Raw genomic sequence first — 23,940 nt, forward strand, 5'->3', positions numbered from 1 at the left:
TATTTAGGCCAAGCCACGGAAGTTACTTCAGGGTGCAGCAAGCAAGGGCTTTTGAGAATTGGTTCCTAATTAGTATGTGGTTAGTGGGAACACATGCCTGTAAGGGACACAATGGTTGGTTGGTTTGTTTGTGTGTGTTTCAATACTTGGTTAGTGTTTGGAAGGGGAAAGGAAATGGCGGAATACTTTAATTATGGTTTTGCATGATGATATAGTATATTTGTTTGATTTTTAGTTTTAAATGCTTATTTGGAAGATAAATTAATACAAATTGTTTTCAACCTTCTTGTAAAACAATCATTTTGTTTTACTTTTTTGAATAAGTATTTCCATTTACCCTGAAAAATATACTACTTCAGAGCCCTATGGATTAAGATTTGTGTCCTTGGACTGTCTGATGCTCAGAAGTGCCAAATATGCTTGAAGGGATCTATCTGTCAATTATTTGAATGACGTGTATTGGATATACCAGTTAAGTTTTCACATGGGAGCAGGGAATGAGGGGGAAGGAAGTATTCTGCCTTGGGTTTATCATTGGCATCCTTCTGTCAGATGAACACGAAACAGAAAAGGTGTTGGAAGAATCTACGGTCTCACTCTCCTCTATGTAAGGCTGTATTGAGTGGTAAAGCTTTCTGTAGGGAAGGGTGCAGGAGAAAATGCTGTATGTTAATATCTTATTTTACAAGATATACTAATCTCCAGTTATTTACAATGAAGCCATTGATCTCCATTTTTCTTTTATTCCTTGAAAGTAATAACTATGATTGAATTTTCATTGCAGATGTGAGTGAATTGAAAGAGTGTCTACATGTACTTGTGAAGGAGCAGCAGACAATTGCTGCACAAGCAGCAACCACAACCCTCTCTGGGATAAGACTTAAGCAGAGATTGGCAGTCCTTGAACGATACTTTATTGCACTGAGCAGAAGCGTACTCTTGGAACAAACAAATGTTAAATGGAAGAGCGTTAATGTTCCAATGCCTGTTGCTGACAAGAAAAGGTATATTTCAAGGCTAACACCGTCTCAATCTTATTGACAAAGAAGGGACAATCTGTTCAGCAGCTTCTGCTGCTATCCCACTTCCCCCTTGCTCACCCTGGCCCTGAACCCATGTCATTCTCTAGTTTCTCTCCAATCTCCCCTTACTCCGTCTTCCAGCCAACCTTGTCCATGAGACCCATCTCTGTTCCCTTTAAACTACTGACCATCTCTCTTCCATTCTGGGTCCCATGTGAGTTGGTGTTAGCGATAATTCCCTCTCCTTCCGCACTGACCCCTCTCTTTCAAAAGTGTAGTTAACACCTTCTTCTTGGCCCTTATGTCCTTTCAAGGGATCTTACCATCTCCAATCTCCCTTTCGTCTCTTGAATCCTTGAATGTGTTGCCTCATGTGCACCCATCTTCCTGTAACTCCATCTTTGAATCTTTCCAATCAGGCTTCAAGCCATGGCCCAGCACTGAAACATTCCTAATCAGGGTCACAAATGAGAATGTGACTGACCATGGCATACTATTCCACCATTACCTGCCTGCAACCATTGATGTGATCAACTCCACCATCATTCCTCAATGCATTTAAGACCATAAGACATAGGAGCAGAAATTAGGCCATTCGGCCCATCAGGTCTGCTCTGCCATTCAATCATGGCTGATAAGTTTCTTAACCCCATTCTCCCGTCTTCTCCCCGTAACCTTTGATCCCCTTACCAATCAAGAACCTATGTATCTCGGTCTTAAATACATTCAATGACCTGGCCTCCACAGCCTTCTGTGGCAATGAATTCCATAGATTCACCACTCTCTGGCTAAAGAAGTTTCTCCTCATCTCTGTTCTAAAAGGTCTTCCTTTTACTCTGAGGCTGTGCCCTCGAGTCCTAGTCTCTCCTACTAATGGAAACATCTTCCCCACGTCCACTCTATCCAGGCCTTTCAGTATTCTGTAAGTTTCAATCAGATCACCCCTCATCCTTCTAAACTCCATCGAGTATAGACCCAGAGTCCTCAAACGTTCCTCATATGTTAAGCCTTTCATTCCTGGGATCGTTCTTGTGAACCTCCTCTGGACCATCTCCAGGGCCAGCACATCCTTCCTGAGATACAGAGCCCAAAATTGCTCACAATATTCTAAATGTGGTCTGACCAGAATCTTATAAAGCCTCAGCAGCACATCCCTGCTTTTATATTCTAGTCCTCTCGAAATAAATGCCAACCTTGCATTTGCCTTCCTAACTACCAACTCAACCTGCAAGTTAACCTTAAGAGAATCCTGGACTAGGACTCCCAAGTCCATTTGCACTCCAGATTTCTGAATTCTCTCCCCATTTAGAAAATAGTCCATGTCTCTATTCTTCCTACCAAAGTGCATGACCTCACATTTGCCCACGTTGTATTCCATCTGCCACTTCTTTGCCAATTCTCCTAACCTGTCCAAATCCTTCTGCAGCCTCCCCACCTCCTCAATACTACTGTCCCTCCACCTATCTTTGTATCATCTGCAAACTTAGCCAGGATGCCTTCAGTTCCTTCATCTAGATCATTAATGTATAAAGTGAAAAGTTGTGGTCCCAACACTGACTCCTGCGGAACTCCACTAATCACCAGCCGCCATCCTGAGAAGGACCCCCTTATCCCCACTCTCTGCCTCCTGCCAGACAGCCATTCTTCTATCCATGCTAGTACCTTGCCTCTAACACCATGGGCTCTTATCTTACTGAGCAGCCTCCTGTGCGGCACCTTGTCAAAGGCCTTCTGGAAGTCCAAGTAGATAACATCATTGGCTCTCCTTTGTCTAACCTACTCGTTACTTCCTCAAAGAATTCTAACAGATTTGTCAGGCATGACCTCCCCTTGATGAAACCATGCTGACTTTGCCCTATTTTACCATACACTTCCAAGTATTCTGAAATCTCATCCTTAATAATGGACTCTAAAATCTTACCAACGACTGAGGTCAGGCTAATCGGCCTGTAACTTCCCGTCTTTTGCCTCACTCCCTTCTTAAACAGGGGGGTTACATTAGTGATTTTCCAGTCCTCTGGGACCCTCCCTGACTCCAGTGATTCCTGAAAGATCACCACTAACGCCTCCACTATCTCTTCAGCTATCTCCTTCAGAACTCTGGGGTATAATACATCTGGTCCAGCTGATTTATCCACCTTCAGACCTTTCAGTTTTCCTAGCACCTTCTCCTTGATAATAGCCACCGCACTCACCTCTGCCCCCCCAACTCTCTCGAGTCTTCTACTGTGAAGACTGACGCAAAGTATCTATTCAGTTCCACTGCCACGTCTTTGTTCCCCACAACTACTTCTCCAGGGTCATTTTCCAGAAGCCCAATGTCCACTTTTACCTCTCTCTTACCCTTTATATATCTAAAAAAAACTCTTGCAATCTTCTTTTATATTACTGGTTAGTTTACACTCATATTTAATCTTCTCCTTCCTTATTTCTTTTTTAGTTGTCCTCTGTTGGTCTTTGTAGGCTTCCCAATCCCCTGATTTCCCACTGCTCTTTGCTGCTTTGTATGCTTTTTCTTTAGCTTTTATGCTGTCCCAGACTTCCCTTGTCAGCCATGGTTGCCTCGTCCTCCCTTTAGTATGCTTCTTATTCCTAGGGATGAATTTTTGCTGTGTCTCCCAAATTACTCCCAGAAACTCCTGCCATTGCTGTTTGACTGTCTTACCTGCTAGGCTCATCTCCCAGTCAATTCTGGCCAGCTCCTCCCTCATGCCTCTGTAGTTGCCTTTATTCAGCTGTAATACTGTTACACCTGATTCCAGCTTTTTCCTCTCAAATTGCAGGGTAAATTCTATCATATTATGGTCACTTCCTCCTAAAGGTTCATTCACCTTAAGCTCCCTTATCAAATCTGCCTCATTCCACATCACTAAATCTCGAATTGCCTGTTCCCTAGTGGGCTCCACCACAAGCTACTCCAAAAAGCCATCTTGTAGACATTCCACAAATTCCTTTTCTTGGGCTCCACTACCAACCTGATTTTCCCAGTTTTTCTGCATATTGAAATCCCCCATGATCACTGTAACCTTGCCTTTCTTACACGCCTTTTCTATCTCCTGGTGTATCTTGTGCCCCATATCCTGACTACTGTTCGGAGGCCTGTACATAAGTCCCATTTTGGTTTTTTTACCTTTGTGGTTCCTCAACTCTACCCACACAGATTCTACATCATCTGATTCTACATCATTTCTTGCTATCGATTTAATTTCATTTCTTACTAACAAATCAACCCCACCCCCTCTGCCAACCTGCCTATCTTTTCCATCGGATGTATATCCTTGGATATTTAGCTCCCAGTCCTGATCCCCTTGCAGCCGTGTCTCCGTGATGCCCAACGCATCATACCTGCCAATTTCAATCTGCGCCACAAGCTCATTTACCTTATTTCGTATACTGTATGCATTCAGATACAACACCTTCAATCCTGTATTTCCCATCCCCTTTCTCATTGTCGTCCCTTTATCTGATGTGCTTGAAGTTAGATTCCTAGCCCTTTCCAAATGCTCTGTCCTATTTTGTGTTCTGGAGACTTTAATAGCCTCTCCTGGGCTCTCCTTTTCAGTTTTTTCATAATTTTCTATGATGTTGAATCCACCCCTCCACATGCTAACCTGCTGCTTTGTTTCCCATTAGTTGTATTTCTTGGAGTCCTCCCCCCCTCTAGTTTAAAGTCCTATTGACCACCCTATTTACCCTTTTCGCACGAACATTGGTCCCAGCTCGGTTCAGGTGGAGACCGTCCCAAGGGTACAGATCCCTCCTGTTCCAATACTGATGCCAGTGCCCCACGAAATGGAACCCCTCTTTCCCGCACCACTCCTTTAGCCACGTGTTTACTTCCCTTATTCTTGCGTCCCTATGCCAATTTGCACGTGGCTTGGGTAATAATCCGGAGATTATAACCCATGTGGACTTGTTCTTTAATTTATTTCCTAGTTCCTGATAATCCCCAAACAGGTCCTCTTTCCTAGTCTTACCTATGTTATTTGTCCCGACGTGGACCACAACAACTGGATCTTCCCCCTCCCTCTCCAATATCCTTTCAAGCCGGCCAGAGATGTCCCTCACCCTGGCACCGGGCAGGCAACATACCATGTGGGACTCTCAATCCTGCTTACAAAGGATGCTATCAATTCCCCTAATTATAGAATCCCCTACAACTACCACTTGTCTTTTCGCTCCCCCCTCTTGAATGGCCTCCTGTGCCACGGTGCTGTAGTCAGCTGGCTCATCCTCCCTACAGCCCTCTTCCTCATCACACAGGGAGCAAGTACCTCGTACCTGTTGGACAAGATCAAGAGCTGAGGCTCCTCTGTTCCTGAACACAGGATCCCTCTACGTGCCTCACTTGCACTCACATGCTGTTGACCCTGACCACTGATCGAATTTGAGGTACTTAATCTACCGAGTGTGACCGCCTCCTGATACAAAGCGTCCAGGTAACTCTGCCCCTCCCGGATGTGCTGCAGCTTCCGGAGCTCGGTCTCCAGCTCATTAATTCTAAGCCGGAGTTCCTCCAGCAGCCAACACTTGCTGCAGATATGGTCACTGCGGCTCGCAATGGGATCTGCCAGCTCCCATATCATACAGCTACAACACATCACCTGCCCAGCCATCTCTACTTAGATAATTAATTTATTAATTAGTTTTGCAGTGTTTTTTTCAAATTTGGTGCAGATTTCCTACTAACCAATCAGGTCACAGCTTTCCTGTCACGTCACTTTTTCAGTTTTGGCTTCAGTTACTCTGTGCCCCGAGGTCACCGCTCCGGTGCTCCTCCCTCCGAGTCTGCTCCCTATAGACAAGGCCACAAATCCCGGAGGTAAGCTAGATTTATACTCACCGCTCTGGTGCCCCTTCCTCCGGGTCTGCTCCCTGGAGACAAGGCCGCGAATCCCCAAGGTAAGCTAGATTTATATTCACCGCTCCGGTGCTCCTCCCTCCGAGTCTGCTCCCTGGAGACAAGGCCGCGAATCCCCGAGGTAAGCTAGGTTTATGCTCACCGCTCCAGTGCTCCTCTCTCCGAGTCTGCTCCCAGGATTTACTCACCAATCAGCTGCCTTTTCTTTAAAATCCACTTTCATAAGAGTGTCCCTCGCAGGTCTGGTGCACTCCTGAACGCACTGCCTCTTCCTCTCTCTCGTTTTTTTTTAGGTTTGAGAAGGAGGGAGGGATGGAAACACTACAGCAATGTAATGTTTGGGGCTATTCCGTTCTTTGACAGTGGGTCCTCCTCGATTCCCTCCTGAGTCGTGGTGGCTGCGATGATTTCTCCCAGAATGCTTCAGTCACATCTCACCAGCGTCCTCTGTTGGATGCCCTTCCTCCTGTTGAATGCAAGAGTCCTTTTCCTCGATTCCCTCCTGAGTCGCGGTGTGTGCTGTGACTTCTCCCAGAATGCTTCAGTCACTTCTCACCAGCGCTCTCTTTTCCCCTAATAGGACTGCCCTAGTTGGTTTCATTCTTAGCTATCTGAGTGCAACCAGCACATCATGGCTCCTCTTCCCAATCTTGCATCATTACTGCTTGGAGTTCCCTAAGTATCTATCATTCCCTCACTCCCCTTCCTCATCTATATGCTGCCCCATGAGGACATCACCTGCAGACATGGTGTCAGCTTTCACCTGTATGTTGACAGCACCCAGCTCTATCCTTCCACTACCGCAATTGTTCTCTTTACTGTCTCTTTCTAATATCCAGTAATTGACAAGTCAGAGTTTCTCCCAGTTATATATTGGGAAGATTTAAGCTGCTGCAAACTCTGTTTCCCTGACAGTGAGTTCGTCTTCCTCCCTGACTGTAGTATTTCTTTGGCTTTTCATCCATTGATTTTGTACTTTGAAGATGCTGTATAAATGAAGGTTTTTTTCGAATTATATTTTTAATTTCACTTTTATTGCAGCTTACACATAAGAGGGCCTACACATAAGAGGGATCAGTGAGGCATTTGGAGTGGGATTGTTTTTCACTATTCTCTTTTGATACTTGACCTTTGTTTCATACTAGAAAAAAAACCAGTGCATGCTGCCTACCTTGTACATGTTGGGGGTCATTTTTAAATTTTGGGTGTAAACTTCAATTTCCATTGGAAATAAAATTTCAATTTCAATTTAAAATTTCACTGGAACTTAAAATTGAGAGAGTTCTAAAATGGGCTGCTGAATCTCTTATTGCCTGTTTTATGCCATTGCACAATGTCAAGGTCTATCCAATTGCCTTTTGACCTCTTTCACCTTCCTAATGGTTGAAATGTCTGTACGGCTGAAAACAGCCAAATAGCCTTCTGCATGTCAGCATTTATGAGCTGAATTTGCCAAACATTAATTGCAAAGGCAGGTGCACATTGCACCTTCCATTGCCTTCCACTGAGGTGGAGTAGGACTGGAATTCTTTGGACTAGTACCATCAGTTAAAGAAGATCTCTAGATTTTAAAAAAATTATTTGTTAATATTCAGTGTGCATTATGGTGACTTTTTGAGAGTTCTTACACAAATGTAATTGAAAGTTTCAAGATGTTTCAGAAAAGGGAATAGTAAGATGTTGCATTCTTAATTCAAATTTGCATGTACATTTTGTAAAAATTCTTTCTTGGGAAGCAGAAATCATTAGTAAGACTTACAGTCATTGCTCAACCCTTATTGACTTGTTTATAACAACTGAGTGTCTTGCTAGGCCACGTTAAAGGATAGCTCAGAGTCAACTATATTGAGGTGAGACCGAAACATACGCCAGGATGGCATGTTTCCTTCGTGAAACAGTTTTAGTGAAACAGTTACAATATTTGAGTAAGAACAAAATAGAAGAAAATTAAAAGTAAAATTTTGAAAAAAAATTGAGTTAAACAGAGTAATGAAATGAACTAAACCCAATAAAATAACTATTTTTGCCCAACTAACCTGATTTATGCATATTAAAACCTCTCCCTCTGCCTAATGTAGTGCTAGGTTTTACAGAATTAAAGGATCCATGTTCAGTTTTTCAATCTGTGTATTTGACATAATTTGAGATGTAACAGTTGACCTCACCGCCTTAAGGTTATACATTAGCCAGGATTCCTTCCCTGATTGCTATCAAGTGATTGATGAAAAGTGGCCATGGAGCGTGGGGAGTTTCAGATGAAAACAGCGTCAGGTTTGTTAGTGTAGCTATCCACCATCAATGGCCTGCTGTTACTCCAACTAGGTTTGCATGTGATGAATGGCCTTTTTAAAATAATGGAGGCCAGCTGCTATTTAAGGTGGCACCATTGACAACCATAGAGCTATACCCCCATCAAAAGCAGGTGCACTTAGGAGGCAATTGAAGAAAAAAATACCTTATTCTGCTTCTGTTCAAACATTTAAAAGTTTTCATGCGTGTTGCTACTTGTCATTTCAACTTGTAAAAAATATTAGTTCTAGGCCCGTTGGGAAAGGTGTTGAAGGACTTGCCAGAGTTGGATCCAGAGCTGCACTTTCATTTGCTTTTGCATTCCTTCGCAGAGCTTGGAGATCAGGTAAGGCAATGCTGCATGACATTGTAGAGCAGCCTTTTAGGGCTAAACGCAGATTTTGCCTTTTTTATAATGAGCTCTGAGCACATTTTTCTTTGTCTTTTGATTTTTAAGGTGAAGATGCAGACCTGTGCAGTGAATTACTGCAGGAATCTCTTGATGCACTTCGTTCTCTTCCAGAAGCATCATTGTTTGACGAAGGCACAGTATCCAGCGTGTGGCTTGAAGTTGTAGAGAGAGCAACAAAATTTCTCAGGTCGGTTGTTACAGGGTAAGTTGGTATTCATGGGAAAGCTAAATTTGATATTTTGACTAGAAAGGAAATTAATTTTTGTGGTACTGAGTACTTGGCTTAAAATTCTGATGTTCTGCAGTGATCTTCATGGAGCACCAAGCTCTAAGGGGTCAGGGAACATTCCACTTCAAGACCAGCACTTGGCCCTTGCAATACTTCTAGAACTGGCAGTACAAAGGGGAACACTGAGGTAAGGAATACAAAATTGCGTATTGTTTGTCTAAGTCACCTTACAGAATGTTGTAACTAACATTTTATTTCCAAGCAGTTCATGACATAATACTGCCTTAATAATGAAGTGGGAAGGAAGGTGTCAAGTTAATTTGAGGCGTGGCCTGACAATATCCTAGTTTGTTCCATCTGTTGATACATATAAAATGACGAGACTCTAAAAATTTGTTATGGCCCCTATTTGTGTGCATAACTAATACAGCTTGCAACATGACTGGGAGGCCTGCGGGTTTTAATAATCTGGGAGAACTGTCAGCACCTGTCACTTACACATTGCCAATATTGCAATTTCGAACCATCTGCCTTGCTGGCAGTAGACCTCAGGCGAGTTCTGGGGCATGGAAATGATCATGGTTGATGCTCATGCTCCTGGACCAACAGCAGTGTTTTTTAATGGGTTTTTAATGGTGCTTGCTGCTTAGGCCATAGTCATCACTCAAGAATCCTGAGCAGAGTAGGCTTGAAGCTAGTGTTATGGTAAGACATGTGGTATTTGCCTTGCTAACCAAATCCCAAAGGGAAATTTGGTCAGACTATTGCAACGATTCTTCAATTTGTATTTATCACTAGAAGGTATGTGTACTGAAATCAGAAGTAAAGATTCCACTGCCACTTTTGAAGATTTTAAATATTAAAGTAAAACATCTATTAGCAAAAGAAAAGAAAACTTAAACACACAAGATGACAGTTACACAGTTAAATTTAGTCATACACTAGGTTTGCTAACTGTGATTAAATGGTATTCCTGGAGGTTTCACCACATGACTTGCCCCCATGGTCCTGCCATTAGTCAGTCAACACATCCATCCTTGTGATGTACTGTCTTTCCATGCCAATTGGAAAGCAAAAGGACTCTACCCAATTGGATGATGATTAACTGTCAGCCAAACAGTTTTTTTTTACCATTTCCAATATTTTTTACATCTGATAAAGAGAAATGTTCAAAGAAAATGACAAAAAAACAATCGTTTTTTAATGTCCCATTGATTTTTCTCCAGGGTTGTACAGTGTCCTGGAGATTGATCTTCAATACTGGAAACCTGCTCCACTCATTGCTTGCCAATTTAATGTGCAGGGCTCTGCAGTGAGCTTTAGTACCCTCACTTACATGTGTAAGGGGGCCTCTCTACGCTCATATGGCAGCACCTGTACCCTTGGTTCATCGGCTGGATGTTGCTTCCCAAAATTGGCCCTCCATTGTGCCTGTTTTTGGTGCGTAAAATGGGTGCAGCAAGGTTCAATTTCCACCCCAGACTGACTGTTGAAGTTGTTTTATTAAACTTGATCTTTCTAATAAATGCTGTGTTTGGGTAAAAAAAAAACACTGATTCATTGGGTGCAGCCCATTTTTGTGACATTGTGACAATATGGTGCAAGTTCTATCAGCCCGCTTGGTTGGATGTAACAAATCCCATAGCCCTATTTTGAAGTAGAGCACGGGAGTTAACTCTGTTCATCTCACCACAATTGTTGCTGGACCTTCCAGGCATTCCTAACATCTGTTTTTATTCTAGGGTTCCAGCATCTATAGCATTTTGATTTTTGAGTTGTCCCCAGTGTTCTGGTCAATATTTATCTTTCAATTAGCATCACAAAAATAGATTTATGGTCATTATCACATGTAGGTGTTTGATGTGTACAAATTGACTGCCATGTTTTCCTCATTACAACATTGACATGCTTCAAAAAGTAATTCATTGGTTGTAAAGCACTATGAGATTACTGGCGGTTGTGAAAAGTACTATATAAATGCAAATCTTTCCTTTTTTCATTCCTTTTAAACCCATCAATTAATTCTGTGCCTGTGGCCTCCTGGGGTGATTCATTCCATATTCTTTTGACCTTGGGTGTCATCCTTCTCTGTGGTAGCACTCTCACTACTTTGTAAGAGCTTGTGTTTACACGCCCCACTCCAAAGACTCAAGCACATAATCTTTACCGACACTACAGCAAGGTACTGATGGAGTTTGCACTGTCAGAGGTTCTATCTTGCAGATGATATGTTAAACCACGTCAGGTGGGTGTAAAAGATCTCATGGCACGATTGGAAAAAGAACACAGGAATTCTCTCTGTCCTGGCCAATATTTATCCCTCAGTCAACATTAAAAACAGATTGTGGTCATTATAACATTGCTGTTGATTGGGAACTTGCAGTGGTTGCTGTGTTTTCTACTTACAAAAGGGATTCTAATTTGCAAGTACTTACTCAGCTGTGCTTTGCAACATCCTGAGGTTGTGAACAATGCTATATAAATGAGAGTTGTTCCTTTTTATTTTTTTCTGTGATTTCCCTTTCTAGTCCCTTGTTCTGGATTTTCTTGCCAGAAGGAAGAGTCATCCCCTACCTATTTTTTTAAAATTTAATTCATTCGTGGGATGTGGGCTTCGCTGACTGGGCCAGCATTTATTGACCATCCCTAGTTGCCCTTGAGAAGGTGGTGTTGAGCTGCTTTCTTGAACCGCTGCAGTCCATGTGGTGTAGGTACACCCACAATGCTGTTAGGAAGGGAGTTCCAGGATTTCGACCCAATGACAGTGAAGGAACAGTGATATATTTCCAAGTCAGGTTGGTGAGTGACTTGAAACAAAAACAAAAATTGCTGGGAAAACTCAGGTCTGACAGCATCAGTGGAGAGAAAGACAAAGTTAACATTTCGAGTCCGTATGACACTTCTTTAGAACTAAAGAGAAGAAAAATGTGGTGAAGTATATACTTCACTTAAAGTGGGGGTGGGACAGGTGAAGCTGGATAGAAGGCCAGTGATAGGTGGAGGCAAATGAGAGATTGTGAAAGATGTCATAAACAAAAGGTCAAAGGGGTGGCGATACTGGCTAAAGGAGGTGCTAATAGTGACATTAAGAGTAGAAAGCAGGATGAGCAAGTGACAGATAGCCCTAGTGGGGGTGGGGTGGGCGGAGGGGACGGTGTGGGAGAAAAGATCAAAATTGGCTAAAAGGTGGGGATAAAACAATAAATGAAAATAAATTTAAAAGATAATAATAGAAATGGGGGGGGGGTGGGAAATATATACAAAAATTAAAAAATAAATATTTGGAAAAAGGGGATCAAAAAGAGGTGAGGATGGAGGAGAGAGTTCATGATCTGAAGTTGTTGAACTCATTGTTAAGTCCGGAAGGCTGTAAAGTGCCTAATCGGAAGATGAGGTGCTGTCCTTCCAGTTTGCGTTGAGCTTCACTGGAACATTACAACAGGCCAAGAACGGACATGTGGGCATCAGAGCAGGGTGGTGTGTTGAAATGGCAAGCGACAGGAAGGTCTGGTCATGTTTGTGGACAGACCGAAGGTGCTCCGCAAAACGGTCACCCAGTCTGCATTCGGTCTCTCCAATACAGAGGATGTAAGTGAGTGACCTTGGAGGGGACCTTCTAGGTGTTGGTGTTCCACAGCATCACAGTGCAGCAGAGGCCCTTCAGCCCATTGAGCCTGTTCTCACCTATCTGCTGCCCTTGTCCTTCTAGATATTAGTGGTCGTGGGTTTGGAAGGTGCTGTTGAAGGAGCCTTGGTGAATTCCTGCAGTGCATCTTGTAGATGGTACACACTGCTGCCATTGTGCATTGGTGGTGGAGGAAGTGAATGTTTGTCGATGTAGTGCCAATCAAGCAGGCTGCTTTGTCCTGGACGGTGTCAAGCTTCTTGAGTGTTGTGGGAGCTGCACTCATCCAGGCAAGTGGGGAGTTTTCTATTACACTCCTGGCTGCGCCTTGCAGATGGTGGACAGGCTTTGGGGAGTCAGGAGGTGGATTACTTGTTTCACGATTCCTAGACTCTGACCTCCAGTTTAGTTCCTAGTAAATGGTAACCCCCGGGATGTTGTAATGGGGGTTTCAGTGATGGTAATGCCATTGAACATTAAGGGGCGATGGTTGAATTCTCTCTTGTTGGAGATGGGCATTGCCTGACACTTGTGTGATGCTACTGCTATTTGTCAGCCCAAGCCTGGATATTGTTCAGGTCTTGCTGCATTTGGTCATGGGCTGCTTCGGTATTTGAGGAGTCACGAATGGTGCTGAACATTGTGCAATCATCAGCTAACATCCCCACTTTTGACCTTATGATGGAAGGAAGGTCGTTGTTGAAGCAGCTGAAGATGTTTGGGTCGAGGACACTAACCTGAGGAAGTCCTGCAGTGATGTCCTGGAGCTGAGATGACTGACCTCCAACATCCACAGCCATCTTCCTTTGTGCTAGGTGTGACTCCAACCAGCAGAGAGTTTCCCCCGATTCCCATGGGCTCCAGTTTTGCAAGCTGTCCTTGATGCCACACTCGGTCAAATGCTGCCTTGATGTCAAGGGCAGTCACTCTCACCTCACCTCGGAGTTCAGCTCGTTTGTCCATGTATGAACCAAGGCTGTAAAGTGGTCAGGAACTGAGTGGGCCTGGTGGAACCCAAACTGGGCATCATTGAGCAGGTTATTGCTAAGCAAGTGCCACTTGATAGCACTGTTGATGACCTTTTCCTTTACTTCACTGATGATGGAGAGTAGACTGATGGGGTAGTAATTGGCCAGGTTGGATTTGTCCTTTTTGTGTACAGGACATATGTGGGCAGTTTTCAACATAGCCAAGTAGATGCCATTATGGTTACTGGAACAGCTTGGCTAGGGGCGTGGCAAGTTCTGGAGCACAAGCCTTCAATACTATTGCTGGAATATTTTCCAGGCCCATAGCCTTTGCACTATCCAATGCCTTCAGCCATTTCTTGACATCACGTGGAGTGAATCACATTGGCTGAAGACTGGTATCTGTGATGCTGGGGACCTCTGGAGCAGGTCGAGACAGATCATCCACTCAGCAATTCTGGCTGAAAATTGAAGCTAATGCTTGAGCCTTATCTTTTGCAATGATGTGCTGGGCTCCTCCATCATTGAGGATGGGGATATTTGTGGAGCCTCCTCCTCCAGTGATTTGTTCAATTGTCCACCACCATTCACAACTGGATATGGCAGGACTGCAGAACTTCGATCTGATCAGTTGGTTATGGGATCGCTTAGCTCTGTCTGTCACTTGCTGCTTTTGCTGTTTGGCATGCAAGTCCATCCTGTGTTGTTGCTTCACCAGGTTGGCATCTCATTTTTAGTTATGCCTGGTGCTCCTCCTGGTGTGCCCCCCTGCACTCTTCATTGAACCAGGGTTGATTCCCTGGCTTGATGGTAATTGTAGAGTGGGGGATATGCTGGGCCATGAGGTTACAGATGCTCCTAATATAAATCTTTTCAAGTTGCCAATATTCTAATGAACCTCTTTGAAATTCAAACGCCTCTGGACTTACCTAAAAAAAAAAAGAAAATTCCTGTCACAATCTTACGTGCTAAGACCTGGGCCATGTTTACCTACTTAGCATTTTAAAGGCACTTCTACACTGTCTTTTGATAACTCCAACTTGCATGCTGCTTGATTACAAAATTTAATTAAATCTCACACATACAGAAAGCACCCCCCCCCCCAACCATAAACCTACTTTACAATAAATCACAATAATATTATAAAAAGTATTATACTTTCATGACAGTGGAGCACCCAAAATAGTTCACAATATTCCAAATGAGGCCTGACTCACCCCCTTGTATAATTGCAATAGTATTTCATTAATTTTATGATGAAGCCTGATATTCTAGTTAGCTTTTTTGGCTGCTTTTTGTACTACTTCGACCAAGTTATGGATCAGCCCTTCTTCTCTCTGCTTTGGCCTGGCATCTATTTTTTGCCATGCTCTCCTATGAAGAGCCTTGGGGAGTGTTCTACTTTTAGGGTGTCATATAAATGCAAGTTGTTGTTATGATCCCAGCTGATGTTACCACTGGACAAGTCTGATCCCAGGGTGGAACCCGCCTTGATAGATCCTAAATTTTATTTTTTGTTTAGATAAGTGGGGACTGGCTACTGAAATTCATCATGCGTCACCTGATGAATTTTAACAAAACAATGAAATATTTATTAAACAAGAAAAGATGCACAAGATTACGTTACTCCTTCACCCACAACTATACCTTTACAGATACATACAGATTTGTAAGGATAACACAAGTTACAAAAGTTATCTTATACTCTAATGTCCATAATAATTACACAGTCCGTGTAAACCAATCGGTGACCAGTGGTCAGGCACAGCAGACTCTGAAACCAAGTGACAAATGCCACCCCAAACAGCTGCTATGAATCTCTCCTCATCTGGCCCCAGACGCTTGTTACACAGTGAGCCAACCAGTCTCACTGAACTCTCTCTTTCACATGAGGGTTTCCAATCTCTGCTGTCTAAAAGCTCGCTTTGCAATCTTCCAAACCGATGCTTTCTCTCGGATGCCTTCCACAAGGATCCACCTCCAGGATTACGAACTCACTTTCTGATGTTCCTCTCCCCGGATCACCACGTGCATTCGAGCTTTTCCCCATGCACGCTCTCTCACCAACTCAGCCGTCAACAGTACACCACTGCTTCACATGCCCATAGCAAAGAGTTACAGACCTTCAGTTTTCTCTTTGGACCTTTTGACTTCTCACAAGCCTGTATCGCTTTGAATCTGCTTCCTGGTGACACTGACGTAAATGCCACTCCTGACACTTCGGTATTGACAGCTCTGATGTATTAAGTCAATATAGGCAACTAAAGATTTTTACAAGCCCATAATAATTAGTTACTAGAATCTATAATTAATGGCTGAGTGACTGAGAACCTCAAGAAATTTGAGCTGGTTCGAGAGAGCTAGAATGATTTATATGTATTGAACCTAATAGATTTCAGCTATTTAGGACAGAAGTTAGGAAACACGTCTTTGTGCAAAGAGTGGTAGAAATGGTGAATTCTCTCTTAGAGAAAGTAGTCGAAGCTAGCTCGATTAATAATTTTAAACCTGTGATTGATAGGTTTTTGCTAACCAAAGGTATTAAGGGAAATGGAGCTGAACCGGATGGATGGAGTTAGGATACAGACTAACCATGATCTCATTGAAAGTTGGAATAGGCTAGAAGGCTGAATGGCCTGCTTGTGTTCCTATGACACTGGAAACTTTGTACAGTGGACATAAAGACCTTTATTGAAGAAGTTTTTACATAGCACTAATGTAATGACAATGTTTCTGTTTTACAATTAAAGTCAGATTCAGTACACCATAGTTTAGATAATCATGCAACTACTAATTTAAGTTAGAACCCGGGTGTTCTTTTTTATTGAGATGTGAGCATTGCTGACAAGGCCAGCTATTACTTGACTAGTCTGTGAGACACCTCTCCCAATTTTGGCACAGGCTCCAGATTTTAGTAAGGAAGATGTTGCAGGTTGACAGTGTTCCTGTTATCATTTCCAGTGACTAAGTTGATACCACGTGGTTGATCCGGTTTTATTACTTTTTTTAATTAATTGGACGTGGGCATTGCTGGCTCGGCCAGCATTTATTGTCCATCCCGTTCAGAAGGCATTTAAGAGTCTGGAGCCAGACCAAGTAAAGACAGCAGATTTCCTTCCCGAAAGGACATTAGGGAACCAGATGAGTTTTTACAACAATCGCAATGGTCTTCAATAGACTTTTAATTCCAGATTTTTATTGAATTCAAATTCCACCATCTGCTGTGGCGGGATTTTGAAAGCAGAGCTTTACCCTGGGCCTCTGGATTACTAGTCTAGCGACAATACCGCTAAGCCATTGCCACCCCTTTCTGTACTGCTTTGGTACAACTGAGTGGCTTGCTAGGCAATTTCGGAGGACAGTTAAGAGTCAACCACATTGCTTTGTGTCTGGAATCACATGGGTAGGCCCAGACTGGGTATGGATGGCAGATTTCCTTCCCTAAAGGACATTAGTGAGCCAGGTGGGTTTTTACAACAATCGATGTTAGTTGGCATTATCACCATTGAGACTAGCTTTATATTCTAGATTTATTACCAGCTGCCATGGTGAGATTTGAACTTGTGTCCCCAGGGTATTAGGCTGGGCCTCTGGATTACCAGTCCTGTGACATGATCACTAGTGAGATTGGAAATTGCAGAAGCACTGGTGATAATCTTTCAGTCTTCCTTAGACATGGAGAGGTGCCAGAGGACTAGAAAATCATGAATGTTACATCCCTGTTCAAGAAAGGGTGCGAGGATAAAGCTGGCAACTACAGACCAGTCAATTTAACCTCAATGGCCGGGAAACTTTTGGAAAATATAGTTTGGGATAAAATCAAGACCCTTCGACAAGCGCAGGATAATTAAGGAAAACCAGCATGGATTCATTAAGGGAAAATCATGTCTAACTAACTTGCTGGATTTCTTTTGAGGAGGTAACGGAGAAGGTTGATAAGGGAAACGCTGTTGATGTGGTGGATATGGATTTTCAAAAGGCATTTGATACAGTGGCGCACAACAGACTTGAGCAAAATTATAGGTCATGGAATAAGAGAGAAAGTAGGCACTTGGAAAAGAAATTGGCTGAGTGACAGGAAACAGTAGTGATAAAAGATTGTTTTTCAAATTGGAGGAAGGTTTGTAGTGGAGTTCCGCAGGCGTCAGTGTCGGGACCCTTGCTCTTCCTGATATATATTAATGACCTAGACTGTGGTATGTAGGGCATGATTTCAAAATTTGCAGATGATATGAAGATTGGAGATGTTGTCAACCTTGATGAGGATAGTCTTGAACTTCAAAAGGACATAGACATGTTGGTGGATTGGGCAGACAAGTGGCAGATGATGTTCAATGCAGAGAAGTGTGAGGTGATCCATTTTGGCAGGAAGGATATGGGAGACAGTGTAAAATAAATGGAGAGACTCTCAAGGAGGTGCAGGAACAGAGGGACCTCAGTGTATTTGGACATAGGTCATTGAAGATGGCAGGGCATGTTGAGAGAGCAGTTAATAAAGCATATAGCATCTTTGGCTTTATTTTAGGAGCATTAAGTGCAAGAGTAACGAGGTCATGTTGAGCTCGTATAAGACACTAGTTAGGCCTCATCTGGAGTACTGCATCCAGTTCTGGGCACCATACTTGAGGAAGGATGTGAAGGCATTAGAGAGTGCAAAGGAGATTCACAAGTCTTATTCCAGGGATAAAGAACTGTAGATATGAGGATAGATTGGAGAGATTGGGACTGTTTTCCTTGGAGAAAAGAAAGCTGAGAGGAGACTTGATAGAGGTATTCAAGATCCTGAGGGGTATGGGCAGGGTAAATAGTGAGAAACTGTTCCCACTCAAGAGAACTACAAGAACTAGAGGGCACAGATTAAAAATAATTGGCAAAAGGAGTAAATGTGATTTGAGGAAAACTTTTTTCGCTTAGTGGGTGGTTGGACTCTGCAATGAACTTCCTAGAGGGTGGTGGAGGCAGGTTCGATCGAGGTATTCAAATGGGAATCGGATTGCTACCTGAAAACAAACAATGTGTAAGGTTATGGGAATAAGGCAAGGGAGTGGGGCTAGGTGGAATGCTCTTTCAGAGAGCCAATGAAGACTTGATGGCCAGATGGCCGCCTCCTGCACTGTAAAGATTCTGTGATTTTTGCAGCTTTCGTCTCTTTAATTTTGAAGCCTTCCTCTGCTCCTCATTCTTAACTTCACTTAACAGGACCTTTTCCAGGTTCCTGCTCTTCCTTGGACTTGAAGGTCTTCTTGAGACTTTCTCCTGTTTCTGTTCCACTCCTTGGCCTTGGGATCTTTCTTCTTTAACTTGGGACTTGCTAACTGTCCCTTGTCATGTCCTTCCTATCCTGGCACTTTCTTCCAACTGCACTCAAACTGCTGTTTTGTGTGTGTGTATGCACGCCTGTAGGGGGTGGGGGCTGCCTCTCTCAACCCCTGTTTCTAGGCAACAGCAAACTTCTTTCTATTCTAATGTTTGCTTTAACTTCTCTTCAACAGTTGTAAAAAAAATTCCGTTAGAAATGCAGGCAGCTTTTAAAATGAAACTAAAACTCAACTTGACCTTTTCTTAACACAAAAATACAAATCAAACTTAAACTTTAAAGCTAAAACCCATTCTGAGCATCTACAAATACAAATATAACTTACTTAACTATCTCTATTTCTTAATGTTGTTATTGTAGCTGAAAGTGTACAGGCATGGGTGTCAGGTGAGGATAGGAATGGGCTTCGATGTGATGATTTCTGTGGTTGAATGGCCCATTAATGCTTACTCTCTAATCTCGCACTTAAGTGGCCACTTGGGTGGTATCTAGGCACTTTCAAGACAGGAGAGGAAAAAATTAGCTTACTGGGTTCGCCGGTGTTACAATCCAGTTAGGGACCAGTAATGTTTTGTTTAAAGTAGACAGTTTGAGATTCAAATTTCCCATTAGGAGAATAGATTCTATGGTTTTAAACAAACAAAATAAACTTTACTGTAACAAAGTCAACAAAGTAAAATGATCTATAATACCTATCTTAAACTCTAACATTGAAAATTAACATGAGATAAAGATGAATTAACAGGCAAAGGGTGGTTGAACACACCACATTGCACATTAAATTATCAGGTATGACTAGGACCATGACATTTACACCTGTATTCGTTATAGAGAAGGACGATGTAGGTATAGAAAGCAGGGAAGGGGGACTGTGATATACTTGAACAAATTAGCATTGAGAGGGAGCAGGCATTAGCAGTTTTAGTGGGCTTAAAAGTGAATAGATCTCCAGGCCCAGATGAGCTATACCCCAAGCAGCTGTGGAAGGCTAGGGAGGCAATTGCAGGGGTCCTGACATTAATTTTCAAATCCTCTCTAGCCACAGGAGAGGTGCCAGAGGACTGGAGGACAGCTAATGTGGTGCCATTATTCAAGAAGAGTGGTAGGGATAAACCAGGGAACTGTAGGTCAGTGAGTCTAACAGTTTGTGGTAGGGAAACTTTTGGGAAAAATTCTGAGAGACAGAAACAATCTCCACTTGGAGAGGCAAGGACTAATCGAGGATAGTCAGCATGGCTTTGTCAGGGGGAGATCATGTCTAAAAAATTTGATTAAATTTTTTGAGGTGGTGATTCGGGGTGTAGATGAGGGTAGTGCAGTTGCTGTAATCTACATGGATTTCAGTAAGGCCTTTGACAAGGCCTCGCATGGGAGACTGGTCAAGAAGGTAAGTGCCCATGGGATCCAGGGCAATTTGGCATATTGAATCCAAAATTGGCTTGGTGGGAGGAGGCAGAGGGTGATGGTCGAAGGCTGTTTTCGTGACTGGAAGCCTTTGTCCAGTGGCATAGCGCAGGGTATGGTGCTGAGTCCCTTGCTGTTTGCAGTGTACGTTAATGATCTAGACATGAATGTAGGAGGTATGATCAGTAAGTTTGCAGATGACGTGGAAATTGGTGGTGTGGGAAATAGTGAGGAGGAAAGCCTTAGGCTAACATAAACAGGCTGGTCAGATGAGCAGAACAGTAGCAAATGGAATTTAATCCTGAGAAGTGTGAGAGGATGCATTTTGGGAGGACTAACGGGGCAAGGGAGCACACAATGAATGGTAGGACCCTAGGAAGTATAGAGGATCAGAGGGACCTTGGTGTGCATATCCATAAATCCTTGAAGGCAGCAGGACTTCCAGGGGGAGGTGATGGCGTAGTGGATTTGTCATTGGACTAGTAATCCAGAAACCCAGGAGGACCCGAGTTCAGATCCCGCCACGGCATTTGAATAAAGCATCCTGCGGAATTTGAATTCAATAAAAATATGGAAATCAAGAAACCATTGTCGATTGTTGTAAAAGCCCACCTCATTCACTAACGTCCAATCTGTCTGGTGATTCCAGACCCACAGCAATGTGGTTGACTCTTAACTGTCCTCTGAAATGGCCTAGCAAGCCACTCAGTTGTATCAAACCACTACAAAGTCATAAAAATGAAACCAGACAGACCACCCAGCATCGACCTCGGCACTGGAAATGACAGTCTCAGCCCTGTCAACCTGGCAAAGTCCCCCTTATTAACATCTGATGGCAAAATTATGAGAGTTGTTTCTTAGACTAGTCAAGCACCAGCCTGACATTGTCTATAAGTTATGATTCTGTAAGGATGACTATGTCCCAGATACCATCATCACCATCCCTGGGTATGTTCTGTCCCACCTGCAGGGTCCAGAGGGAGTTGCCCTTGGAGTCCTCAACGTCGACTCCGGACCCCATGAAGCCTCATGGCATCAGGTCGAACATGGACAAGGAAACCTCCTGCTGATTACCATGTACCGCTGTCCCTCAGTTGATGAATCAGTGTTCTTCCATGTTGAACACCACTTGGAGGAAGCACTGAGAGTAGCAAGGCATAGAATGTACTCTGTATGTGGGACTTCAATGTCCACCACTAAGAGTGGCTCGGTAGCACCACTACTGAATGAACTGGCCGAGTCTTAAAGGACGTAGCTCCGAGACTGGGCCTGTGGCAAGTGGTGAGGGAACCAACAAAAGGGAAAAACTTACTTGATCTCATCCTCACCAACCTACTTGCCACAGATGCATCTGCCCATGACCACCGCACAGTCATTGTGGAGACGAAATCCCACCTTCACATTGAGGATACTCTCCATTGTTGTGTGGCACTACCACCGTGCTAAGTGGGATAGATTTCAAGCAGATCTAGCAAGTCAAGACTGGGCACCCAAAAGGCACTGTGGGGCATCAGCAGCAGAATTGTACTGTAACTTTATGGCTCTGCACGTCCCCCACTCAACCATTACCATCAAGCCAGGGGATCAACCCTGGTTCAATGAAGAGTGCAGGAGGGCATGCCAGGAGCAGCACCAGGCATACCTAAAAATGAAGTGTCAACCTGGTGAAGCTATAACACAGGACTTCGTGTGCCAAACAGTATAAGCAGCAAGTGGTAGACAGAGCTAAGCGATTCCACAACCAACAGATCAGATCTAAACTCTGCAATCCTGCTACATCCAGTCACGAATGGCGGAGGACAATTGAACAACTCAATGGAGGAGGCGTCTCCATAAATATCCACATCCTAAATGATAGGGGAACCCAGTACATCATTGCAAAAATTAAGGCTGAAGCATTGGCAACAATCTTCAGCCAGAAGTGCCGAGTGGCTGATCCATCTTGGCCTCCTCCGGAGATCCCCAGCATCACAGACACCAGTCTTCAGCCAATTCAATTCACTCCACATGATATCAAGAAACGGCTGAAGGCACTGGATAGTGTAAAGGCTGTGGGCCCTGACAACATTCCAGCAATAGTACTAAAGACTTGTGCTCCAGAACTTGCCGCGCCCCTCGCCAAGCTGTTCCAGTACAGCAACCACACTGGCATCTATCTCACTTTGTGGAACATTGCCCAGATATGTCCTCTACACAAAAAGCAGGACATATCCAACCTGGCTAATTACTGCCCCAACAGCCTACTCTCCATCATCAGTAAAGTAATGGAAGGGGTGATCAAAAGTGCTATCAAGTGGCACTTGCTTAGCAATAGCCTACTCACTGATGCCTAGTTTGGGTTCCGCCAGGGCCACTCAGCTCCTGACCTCACTACAGCCTTGGTTCAAACATGGACAAAAGACCTGAACTCCCGAGGTGAGATGTGAGTGACGGCCCTTGACAGGCAGCATTTGACCGGGTGTGGGATCAAAGAGCCCCAACAAAGTTGGAGTCAATGGAAATCGGGGAAAACTCTGCTTGTTGGAGTCATACCTTGCACAAAGGAAAATGGTTGTGGTTGTTGGAGGTCTGTCATCTCAACTCCAGGACATCACTGCAGGAGTTCCTCGGGAGTGTCCTCGGCCCAACCATCTTCAGCTGCTTCATCAATGACATTCCTTTCGTCATAAGGTCAGAAGTGGTGGTGTTCGCTGATGATTGCACAATGTTCACCATTCGCAACTCCTCAGGTACTGAAGCAGCCCATGTCCAAATGCAGCAAGACCTGGACAATAACCAGGCTTGGGCTGACAAGTGGTAAGTAACATTTGCGCCACACAAGTGTCAGACAATGACCATCTCCAACAAGAGAGAATCCTTGATGTTCAATGACATTACCATCACTGAATCCTCCACTATCAACATCCTGGGTGTTACCATTGACTGGAAGCTGAACTGGACTAGCCATATAAATACTATTGCTACAAGAGCAGGTCAGGGGCTCAGAATAGTGCGGCGTGTAACTCCCCTCCTGACTTCCCAAAGCCTGTCCACCATCTGCAAGGCGCAAGTCAGGAGTGTGATGGAATACTGCCCGCTTGCCTGGATGAGTACAGCTCCCATACCACTCAAGAAGCTTGACACTGTCCAGGAGAAAGCTGCCCGCTTAATTGGCACCACATCCACAAACATTCACTCTTTCCACCACCAACGCACAGTAGCAGCAGTGTGTACCATCTACAAGATGCACTGCAGGAATTCACGAAGGCTACTTCGGCATCACCTTCCAAACCCATGATCACTACCATCTGGAAAGACAAGGGCAGCAGATAGATGGGAACACCACCACCTGGAAGTTCCCTTTCAAGTCACTCACCATCCTGACTTGAAATATATCGCCGTTCCTTCACTGTCATGGGGTCAAAATCCTGGAACTCCCTTCCCAACAGCATTGTGGATGTACCTAGTCTACGTGGACTGCAGCGGCTCAAGAAGGCAGCTCACCACCACCTTCTCAAGGGCAGCTAGGGATAGGCAATAAATGCTGGCCCAGCTAGTGAAGCCCACATCCCATGAATGATTATAAAAATGAAAAGGACAGGTTGATAAGGTGGTTAAGATGACATATGGGATACTTGCCTTTATTAGGCGAGGCATTGAATACAAGAGCAGGGAGGTTATGATGGAGCTGTATAAAATGTTAGGCCACACCTGGAGTAATGTGTGCAGTTCTGGTTGCCACACTTTAGGAAGGATGTGATTGCACTAGAGAGGGTGCAGAAGAGATTCACCAGGATGTTTCCTGGGCTGGAGAGTTTGAGCTATGAAGAGAGA

General features: G+C 43.8%; 1 protein-coding gene across 8 annotated transcripts in view; it reads left to right on the forward strand.

The window, feature by feature from the left end:
- Positions 1-23,940, forward strand: part of herc2 (HECT and RLD domain containing E3 ubiquitin protein ligase 2) — a 255,191-nt gene that overhangs the window by 39,070 nt on the left and 192,181 nt on the right. For 6 of the 8 annotated variants that reach the window (XM_041199292.1, XM_041199293.1, XM_041199297.1 and 3 more), the window contains exons 4-7: positions 785-1,004; positions 8,418-8,518; positions 8,630-8,786; positions 8,890-9,000. In XM_041199292.1, coding sequence (XP_041055226.1) covers positions 785-1,004; positions 8,418-8,518; positions 8,630-8,786; positions 8,890-9,000 — 589 coding nt within the window. The remainder of the gene's footprint in view (positions 1-784; positions 1,005-8,417; positions 8,519-8,629; positions 8,787-8,889; positions 9,001-23,940) is intronic. The other 2 variants (XM_041199296.1, XM_041199299.1) reach the window with 1 other exon arrangement.

Source organism: Carcharodon carcharias, chromosome 11, assembly GCF_017639515.1.
Source record: "Carcharodon carcharias isolate sCarCar2 chromosome 11, sCarCar2.pri, whole genome shotgun sequence".
NCBI classification, from domain to species: Eukaryota; Metazoa; Chordata; class Chondrichthyes; order Lamniformes; family Lamnidae; genus Carcharodon; species Carcharodon carcharias.